Source organism: Prosopis cineraria, unplaced genomic scaffold, assembly GCF_029017545.1.
Source record: "Prosopis cineraria cultivar Desert tree isolate PC_DT_omini unplaced genomic scaffold, ASM2901754v1 PC1, whole genome shotgun sequence".
In the NCBI taxonomy this organism is placed as follows: Eukaryota; Viridiplantae; Streptophyta; class Magnoliopsida; order Fabales; family Fabaceae; genus Prosopis; species Prosopis cineraria.
Window position 1 is genome coordinate 23,409,293 of NW_026555332.1, and position 10,504 is coordinate 23,419,796.

At 37.0% G+C, this 10,504-nt stretch overlaps 1 protein-coding gene across 5 annotated transcripts in view; it reads left to right on the forward strand.

Annotated features, from left to right (window-relative positions):
- The window catches only part of LOC129309533 (uncharacterized), a 38,208-nt gene that overhangs the window by 10,785 nt on the left and 16,919 nt on the right, over positions 1-10,504 (forward strand). For 4 of the 5 annotated variants that reach the window (XM_054951151.1, XM_054951143.1, XM_054951165.1 and 1 more), the window contains 5 exons: positions 2,999-3,167; positions 6,406-6,478; positions 6,590-6,761; positions 7,623-8,054; positions 8,129-8,320. In XM_054951151.1, coding sequence (XP_054807126.1) covers positions 2,999-3,167; positions 6,406-6,478; positions 6,590-6,761; positions 7,623-8,054; positions 8,129-8,320 — 1,038 coding nt within the window. The remainder of the gene's footprint in view (positions 1-2,998; positions 3,168-6,405; positions 6,479-6,589; positions 6,762-7,622; positions 8,055-8,128; positions 8,321-10,504) is intronic. The other variant, XM_054951157.1, reaches the window with a different exon arrangement.

The following is a 10,504-nucleotide window of genomic DNA, read 5'->3' on the forward strand; positions in this document are numbered from 1 at the left end:
ATAAATCAAAATATCATCAAAGAAAACTAAGACTAATTTTTGTAAATACTCCCTGAATATACTATTCATGGCCCCCTGAAAAGTCGCGGCTGCATTAGTGAGCCCAAAAGGCATCACTAACCACTCATAGTGACCTGAATGAGTACAAAAGGCTGTTTTATAGATGTCTGTAGGCTCCATTCGAATCTGATGATAACCAGCCCTTAGATCCAGCTCAATGAACCATTTAGCAGCCCTTAATTCATCCAAAAGCTCTTCCACAAGCGGAATAGGGTATTTATTCTTGATTGTCTTCTTGTTAAGTTCTTTATAATCGATACACATGCGCCATGAACCATCTTTCTTTTTCACCAACACAATTGGTGAAGAAAATGGTAAGCTACTTTCTTGAATGATTCGAGATTGTAATAGCTCCTTCACCATGTCTTCAATGGCATTCTTTTGAGCTGCTGGATATTGGTAAGGCCTTAAATTGACTGGATCAGAACCTTCTTGTAGAATAATAGGATGGTTGTGGCCCTCTCTCAAAGGGGGAAGAGATTTAGGCTCCTTGAATACATCTGAAAATTCCAATAACAATCCTTGAACAGCTTTTTCAGAACCATTCTCCCCCTGCAATTGAAAGTAACACAGCTCTTCATCCTCCTTTTCTATTAATTGCAGCATAAAACATCTGTCCTCCCGCTTCTAATTCATTTTCAATCTTGTTAAATTCAACAATTTTACACCCTATAGATTCTTGAGACTGCAATTTACATATTTTTCCATTATACTAGAAGGTCATAGACAGTTTGTCATAATCCCAATGAGCTTGATGGATGGTTTTAAGCCAAGATAAACCTAAAATCATGTCATAGGTCTTGACTTCCATTATTTGAAAGTCCCCTTCGAACTCTTCACCCTGCATCTTCCACTTCACCCCCTTTAAAATCTCATATACTTTTAATTTTCCACTCCCTGCCACTTCCGCTTCTGCCACAGGCTTGAAATCACCCTTCCACCCAAGCTTCCTGGCCAAGTCACAGTTCATGTAAGCATGAAAAGCTCTATTATCTATGAGAATTTGTACTTGCCTTTGACCCAAATATTCTGGAATTCTCATAGCCGAGGGACCCACACTTCCTTGTATGGCATGTAGTGAAATTTGCAAACATTCAGAGTGCTTTGGTACGTATTCGAATTTTTCTGGTGCTTCAACTTCTAGATTCATGTCCTCGTCAGCTTCCTTGAGCTCCTCCCCTTCCAATTCAATGAGTTGCAATTGCATTCTTTGAGTCTGAGAACATATATGGTCCTTGGAAAAAGGTTGCTGACAATAGAAACATAAATTTTTGGCCTGTAATTCCTTTACTTCTTCTGGGGTCAACGTTTGTGTGTTGCTGGCATTTATCCTTGAAGACCCAGCACCTGCGTGAGAAGAAACAGAGGCAAAAGAAGCTGTCTTGGGTGCGAAAAAAAGAGAATTAGAAGACTGGACCGTTTTACCCTTCTTAAAAGAAGACCCAACACTGCCAGATGGAGTCTTCGCATCTCTCCACCAAGCCAATCCTTTCTATTCACTTGGATAAGTATCCAAGACACCCCTTTGCAGTCTCGACTCTGAGTTTCGACCCCACTGAAGCGGACGCTATCTCGAATCTGTGCCACGCGTCTTCGTCTGTGCTTTGTGGTGATTTACCTTGTGCGTACGTGCTATATTTCGTACTTCTTGTAACGTTCTTGGCTTAAACATCCGAACTTGAGCTGCAAATTCTTCCTGCAAGCCCGTTGTATACGTTTGAACAAGATAGTCTTCCAAAAGTCTGATCTTGTAGGCTATGGTATCAAACTCATCATCGAATTCCTCAAGAGAATCTGTTTGTCGAAGCTTCATGAGATCTTCCATTGGAGCTTCATAGGTAGGTCCAAACCTTTGCTTCAGTTCTTCCACATATTCCTCCCAAGTCCTTCAGCCACCTTCGTCTGACGTAGTGAGTCCTTGATGCCATTGTCACGCCTTCTCATCAAGGTGCAAACTTGCCATAAGCACCTTCCAATCTTTAGGTGTGTTATCTATTTGAAAATAGAATTTACACTTAAAGTTCCATCCCAAGATATCACTTCTTTGGAATATGGGAAACTCCATTTTTGTAAAACGCGTGCGAGGCTAGTACTCCTAGTTTTTTGGTTTTGGTCGTCCTCTGCGCTAGTTATGATTGGCCCTTCCTTCATCGGATGTATCAGTACGATCACGTACCATCTAAGAAACTTGGTTGGTGAGAGCTTGGATGTCACTTGGGAGATTAGCCAGCTTGGCAAAGGCGTCTTCCAGTGCACGAAGTCGGTCCTTACTGTTATCTGCCATGGTATGTTGCAATCTCTGTGATCTTGTTTTAGGCATGCAGGCCGAGCATCACCAGCTCTGATTCCACTGATGAGTAGAATGGGAAAGAATAGAGAAGAATAGGAGAGAGATGAGAGAGATAGAAGGAAAGAGAGAGAATTTCTGAATAGTATTTAGGAATTATTATTTCAAAAACATATTGATGAATTACATAGAGTTTGTTTATATAGGTTCCCTTAGGATAGGCTTAATGGTATAATGGTAACTAACCGTATCTGAATTAATTATCCTCTAATTATCTATTTACACATCACTTTCCCTTATTGCCCAAAATTACCCATCCAATGGAAGGAGTCTGATAGTGAATGTGTTGGACCTGTGGTTAATGAGCCATTATCTAATGGTGCAATAGAATGGATATATTTTGGGTCTAAAAATAACGTGGAAGTTGCTGGTTCTGATGCTGCATCCTCTCCTTATCGTAAAAAATTCCATATCTGAAAATACCCCTATTTTGCAAAGACAAACCTGTACCTGGTCCTAAACCCATGGAACCTTGTGAAAACAGATCTGGATGCATGGAAAAAAAAAAAAACAAAGAAAGAAAGTTACCAGAGAAGGATACTGAGACTAGGTTGATAAATCTAGTGCTAAGGATTTGATTGTCTATAACAGGGAAAAAGGAAGGACATTCACAGAAATCAGTGCAGCTGAATCAACTCCAAATAAGCCCATCAACATTCCTCAACTTGCGAGCACTAAGGAAGGGAGTGAGGAAGGACCGGAGCTAGCCAATAACACCAATGCAGGGAGTGAGCACATGCGCCTAGCATCCAGTGAGCAAGTTTGTATCCTGTGAAAGGCTATCGCCAAACTTACAGGCATTTGTTACTCTATTGTTTTCAGAAAATTTTTCTATGAATTTTCATGAAGCATTAAAGGATCCAAAATATAATGAATCCGTTCAAGAATAATTAAGAGCCTCTGGGAAGAATTAGACTTGGAAGAAAACTGATCTACCTTATGGAAAGCTTTTGGCAAGGTGGAAATGGGTTTCAAATTGAAGCATTAGCAGATATAATGCTAGACTAATGGTTAAAGGCTTTAACCAAACTCATGGGATTGACTACAAGGAAACAGTTTCTCTTGTAGCCAAATTCAATACCATAAAAATTCTACTTCCTTTGGCTACCAATTTAGATTACCGTTGTATCAACTTTGATTGATAGAATATTGATTATGGTGGGATAATAGATAATATGGGGGGTTAGAGAAATATTAGGAATAAATATTAGTTTTAAGTTATTTTAGATGTTTTCTATTTAATATATTATTTAGATTATTATCTGTTTTGTTGAGCGGCCCTTAAGTTTAGGAGTAGTAGGTTATGGTACTTGGAGATTAAATTAGTATTTACTTAATTATTTATTTTTCAGGTAGTTATGCCCCATTATCTAAGTTATGGATTAATGGGAGTATTTTTACAAATTATTAGTCATTTTTCTATCTATAAATATTGAGGCACAACATGTAGAAAGCATCCGGAAGTAAAATCATTATTTTTTATCAGTGGAGATTTTCCTTTGGCTTTATTAGTTGGATGAGTTTAAGATTCTTACTCATCTTCTATTAAAGATTTTCCTTTATCTTTATTAATTTATGAAGTTAGATTTTGATTTCATATTTTAATAAAGATTTTTGTTCCATTTTTCTCTCTACCTATCTTAGATCCTGTCAAACTTATGCTTAATAATGCCTTCCTAAATGGAGGCTAGGAAAAAGTGTATATGGAGATGCCACTGAGCTTGAGGGATACCAAGCATTCTATTAAGGTTTGTAGGGTTATACAAGTCACTGTATATGGTTTGAAGCAGTTATCCTTGGTTCAATTTGATAGCTTTACGAGAGTTGTCAAGCTTTTTAGACACTTAGTGTAAAATGATTCATACACTATTTGTGTACATGTACTTAATAGTAAACTTACAATCCTAATCATAAGTCGATTACATTATGATTACAAGTGATCAAGAAAGCATTCAACATCTGAATTGCAAAGTGAAGCCATAGGAAGAGAATATGGAAGCTATATTTGGATTTCTTAAGTATCTCAAGATGATACCAAGAGAGGACTTGTTCTTCAAGAAATGTGAATCTACAGGTATTGTAGTGTATCCTGTTGTAGATTGGGCTGGCTTTGTAACTAACAAAAGGTCTACCACTGGGTATCGCACCTTTGTATGTGGCAGTCTTGTCAAAAGGAGGAGTGAGAAGCAACCAATAGTTACTTGAAGTAATGCTGAAGCTGAATATAAAGGCTTAGCTCTAGGCATATGTTAGGGAATGTGGATTAAGAAGTTGTTGATAGAACTAAAAATTATAACATGGCTACTATTTGGATTGCTAAAATTCCAATGCATGATAGAACTAAGCATGTTTTGATTGATTGCCATTTTATTATTGAGAAGATGGAATCAGGCTTAGTTGATTTTGCATATGCACCCATCAGCAGACAAGTAGCTTATTTGCTTACTAAAACTCTCTCAAGACTAGACAAGTAGCTTATTTGCTTGCTAAAAGAATTGAGTGGCTTGCTGGAAATACTACATATCTATTCTCTAGTTCAACAGGTAATTAAATGTTATTATTACTTTGTACGTTCTTCTATTAGAGGCTGGCTTGACTTTTTATTTTGTCTTTATTAGGTTTTTGATATGAGAATCTGTTTGTTTTCCCCTCATTTTTGACCTAGATCATAGGGATTTGAATTGCAGGCCCGTTGTAATCACTCTTATATATATTGAACCTGGTTGTAAATAATACATGTGAAATTAGGCCTCCATTCTTGCTTAAACAACAGCTCACATTATATCTTTGCTTTTTATTACTGAACCTTTTAGCTTGAGGGCCATCCAAAATCTTGTATAAGCTACAAATAATGAAATCCAAGAAGAAGCTCCTTTAAGTATATCAAACTTCTTGTACCACCAGAATCTAGCCTATTTGATCTTTGCAAGAAAAACTGGCAGTTCCAATTCTGAACTTGTTAAGCTTCTTGTTTGTTGTGGAGCTTCTACAACTACATCAACCCCTTCATTATTCATTTTATTTTGTGCAACAAATTGCTTTCCCAGATCTACTCTTTTCCTTGTGCGCAAATGACTCAACATCTCCATTATCATCGTTTGCAGCATTACTATGTCAATGCCTTTAAGTAAGGTATTTGAGTATATCAAACTGTAGGGATATTTATGGGTGTCCAAATGTTTTGGCTTCATGAAAGTTAACACGTTAGTCATATGTTAGGATAATGATGCAGCATTTTGAGTTGCCTTGGTTATCTTATCATGTTTGTTGAATTTGATTGCAAATATATCTGAGACTGCAATGATATTTTTCAATGGAAAGCCAAAAAAAAAAAAAAAAGGCTGAGAATGGACTTTGTCTGAAAATCTTCTTTTATATCTACACACATATATACTCAATCTATCAAAAGATTCAATGCATTTTTCTCACATTTGACTGTTCTTGGATATGATTGCTGCATGGGTCTAGTAGACTTGATGCTTCTGTTTAGCGTTCTGCCTTATCTTTTTTAATACATTTTTATTTCATTAGTTTTACTTGTGTATTAAGTGTAACATGTGCCACATTCTTGTGAGTCTTCACAAAATATATTAATAGGTTGTAATGGGTTTTGAGGCCAAGGGAATATCGTTGCTTTTGCAGCTTCATGCATATGCTTTTATCAATTGTATTGTGTTGTGGCATTTTGTATTATCCTGTTTTATACTTGGCACTTGGTAGCCTTACTAAGATTTTTATAAAAAATGAAATTACTGAGAATTATTTAACATGCACAAATAAAACCCCTTGGTTTGTGTTAAACTTCATAAAATTGGAATTATAACATTTAATTATACTTTCATGATGCTACATAGCTCTAGTAGATTTGATGCTTTTGTTAGGGTCACACTTGCCGGTGGACCTATGTTGGGTCTTAGCTTCTTGGAAATGTAAGTTTTAGTTAATGGCATTGAGTGCTTATGCATTTTATTGTCCATTTCCCGTTGCACTGTATACAGATAATTTGTGAAGTGTCTTGTGGGGCTGCTCATGTGGTTGCGTTGTCTGAAGATGGTCTATTACAAGCTTGGGGTAAATTGCTTTTCTGTTTTTATTATTTCTCTCTGCACATGCGTTTATGTTACTGTGTGGGTTTCTTGCTGTGTACTTATTTGGGATTTGGTTACTGTTCTCATGAACCAGGCTACAATGAGTATGGTCAACTTGGCCGAGGTGTTACTTGTGAAGGATTGCAGAGGGCCCATATAATAACTGCTTATGCAAAATTCCTCGACGAAACCCCGGAACTTGTGAAGATTACCAAAGTGTCATGTGGCGAGTACCACACAGCAGCAATGTCTGACAAGGGCGAGGTGTAAGTGACTTGAAGGGCTTTCTAGATGGAGATAGTTTTAGATATAAGCATGAGAGTTGTGGTTATCCACATGACACATTAGGGAATCTCGCAACAGGATACAAGATGCAATAAGAATGCTGCATGTACTATGCAAGTCCCTATTCCCTTGGCTATAGTTTACTAGAGTTATACGGTTTTATTGATTTTATGATGATATAGAAAAGTCTGTTATCCAATCGAAATACCAGAATTGTTTTAGTGTTGCTAGTTAAATTATTTTAGAAGTGGGTAGCTCTATAAGCAAATGATGCACATACGATTATGATATAGTTGTTCCTATATCTTGAGCTGCAATTCATTATGGCATGTTGGTGACTGTGTGCGTGCATCTATGTTATCAGTAGCTAGCTATTTCTACTAGTAATATTTATGAGCAAGAATATGCATGCACTCCCCAAGTGAACTAATTTCTTTCTAATTTTGACCCATTTCAACCAACAGCTGTTTCTTAGTTCACGTATTCTGCAAAAGTTAAACTTTGTACAATTTTATGTTTGTTTGGATATTTGCTTGTTCAGTTTCTTTCTCCTTTCATTTGCTTTCTTTTTTATTTTAATTCTAAATTATAAATTAGTATGGACTCCATGTAGATGTATAATTGTAGATGATAGTCAACCAAGTATGTTTCTTCTGTTCTGAAAAGAAAAAGGTTCAAGGTTCTTCTATCTTTTGCCCATTTGATACCTAGAGAAATCTGTGTATTTTTTTGGCCACTTATGTCGTGTCATTTGTGTCAATTCTATGATGAGGGTGATAGGATATTGACACATCAGAGACTCCATGATATTGAATGATGATTATTTTGTTTGGACCTTGTAGTTACACATGGGGCCTTGGAAATATGGGTCAACTTGGGCATTCTTCTCTCCAGTATGGAGATAAAGAGCTGCTACCAAGGCGAGTGGTTGCCCTTGATGGTGTTTTTGTGAAAAATGTGGCGTGTGGTGGCATGCATTCATGTGCTTTGACTAAGGAAGGAGCTCTTTATGCTTGGGGTGGTGGCCAAGCTGGTCAATTAGGCCTTGGGCCCCAGAGTGGATTCTTCTCTTGCATTTCTAATGACTCTCAGGCATTTTTCCGAAATATTCCGGCTTTAGTTATTCCAAAAGGTGTGCAACTTGCAGCGTGTGGACATTGCCACACTCTTATTTCCACAAGGGATGGCAGAATTCATGGATGGGGTTATAATAATTATGGCCAAGCTGCCAATGGGAAATATACATATGCTTGGTATCCATCACCTGTTGACTGGTATGTATTCATATTTTTGTAGCTTCTTCATTATGATCATGAAGCCACTTGTATTGCTAAAACATGTATTGTAGGTGTGTTGGGGAAGTGCGGAAACTAGCTGCTGGTGGGGGCCATTCAGCAGTGTTGACTGATGCATGTTCCTTGAAGGAATTGTGTGAGTTTATACTTGCAGACAATCTGACATTATCTAATGCTCTGGAAATTGAGGATGTTGCATCTAGAACTGGCTCAGATGCTCTGGCACGGCTTTGTGCTAGACTCAGGTATTTTGTATTGACATATTTGGACGAGATTAATTTAGGGTGTGGCAAAAATGATCAGTTAACAGCTGACGTCTGAGAATTTGTTGTTAGTTTATCCATCCCAAACTAAAGTATGATGGCCAAAATGGTATTAAACATCATTCTAATTAATGAATTGTTTTGGGATAATACAACTTTTAGTCCCTATGATTTTATATGGTTTAAGTATAGGTCCCTAAATTTTTTTTTTCCCATTATTTTAGGTCTTTCTAGTTTATCCCTGCAATATATTAGTTCCTTTACTTTTGAATATGTCCCAAAGGATGAGGAGGAGGCACTAATGATTGAGAGAATGCAGGGTGTGATATCTTATTCTTCCACAGAATTGACTGGTACATATATAGAGGGAGAGAGAGATTGATACAATCGCATAAAATCCTCTCTCAATAAAATAAAATAAATAGGAGATACTAATCTGAATCCTAGAAAATAAAGCTGACCAAGATAATAATAATAAACTAAGAAACCCTAGAGATAATGGGCTCAAAGAATGAAAGCCCAATTCCAACACTCCCCCTCAAGCTGGTGAATAGATGTTGATCATTCCTAGCTTGCTCACAAAATCTTCAAACTTAGTTCTGACAAGAGGCTTAGTCATCACATCAGGTACTTGTCTTCTGAATGAGATGTAAGATAAGTCTATGACTTTATTTTCTATCTTCTCTTTCATGAAGTATCGGTCTATCTCAACATGCTTTGTGCGATCATGTTGGATAGTATTATTAGCAATCTTGAGTGCAGCCATGCTATCACACCACATCTTAATAGGGGTATTCATTAGTATCTCAAATTCTTCCAATAATCATGTAATCCACATACCCTCACAGATTCCGTGAGACAAGGCCTTATATTTTGATTCTGCAGAACTTCTTGATACTGCTGATTGTTTCTTACTCCTTCAAGTTAGTAGGTTACCCTAGACAAAAGTGCAATATCCAGTTGTGGACCGTCTATCATTAATCGCACTTGCCCAATTTGCGTTTGTATATATTCCACATTTTTCTGTTCTTCCTTGCCGGTTGTCATCTTGGTTGCAATTGTATAAATTTCTATACCCTTCTGATTATTCTTAGAAAAGAATAAACCTTTTCCGAGTGTTGTCTTGAGGTGTCTTAGAATCCGATACACTGCTTCCATGTGTTCTTTTTGAGGATTATTCGCGAATTGATTGACAACTCCCATTGCCAAAGAGATATCTGGCCTTGTGTGAGACAAGTAATTCAACTTTCCCACCAACTTCTGATACCTTTCTTTATTAACAGATTTTCCATCTTTTTTTGCTTCCAATTTGCAATTAAGCTCCATTGGAGTATCTGCAGGCCTAGCCCCTAGCATACTAGTCTCCTTGAGTAAGTCAAGTGTATACTTTTGCTAAGATACACTAATACCCTTAGAAGATTGAGCTATCTCCATCCCAAGGAAATATTTCATGCTTCCAAGGTCTTTCACCTCAAATTCTGTAGCCAATTTCCCTTTCAACTATGCAATTTCTTTAGGATCATTGCCTGTCAAGACTATATCATCCACATAAACAATCAATATAGTTATTTTGAGCCACAATGTTTAACAAACAAGATGTGATCAGCTTGACAATGTTTATAACCAAATCCCTTAATTAGCACGTGTAAACCTCTCAAACCACGACCGTGTGGATTGTTTTAACCCATATAAGGATTTTTGGAGCTTACAGACTTTATTCACATTCTCAGAATCCCGTAACCCTTGAGGGACTTCCATGTATACTTCCTCTTTCAAGTCACCATTTAAGAAGGCATTTTTGACATCTAATTGATGCAGAGGCCAATCTAAGTTCGCTGCAAGAGAAAACAGCACATTTATACTATTAAATTTAGCAAATGCAAATGTTTCTTGATAATCAATACCATAGGTTTGAGTGAATCTTCTAGCAACCAATCTCCCCTTATATCTATTAACACTCCCATTCGGATTATATTTTTTGGTAAAGACCCGTTTACTTCCCACAACAGACTTTCTGGGAGGTAAGTCAACAATCTCCCATGTTTGATTGTGGAGATATACTATATTTAATGTAAGTATCTGATAGTTATTATACGATTATAGGATCAAATATATTAGGGAAGTCTTTTATTTTATTCTCTCTATCCCTTATTCCTTGGCCTCATT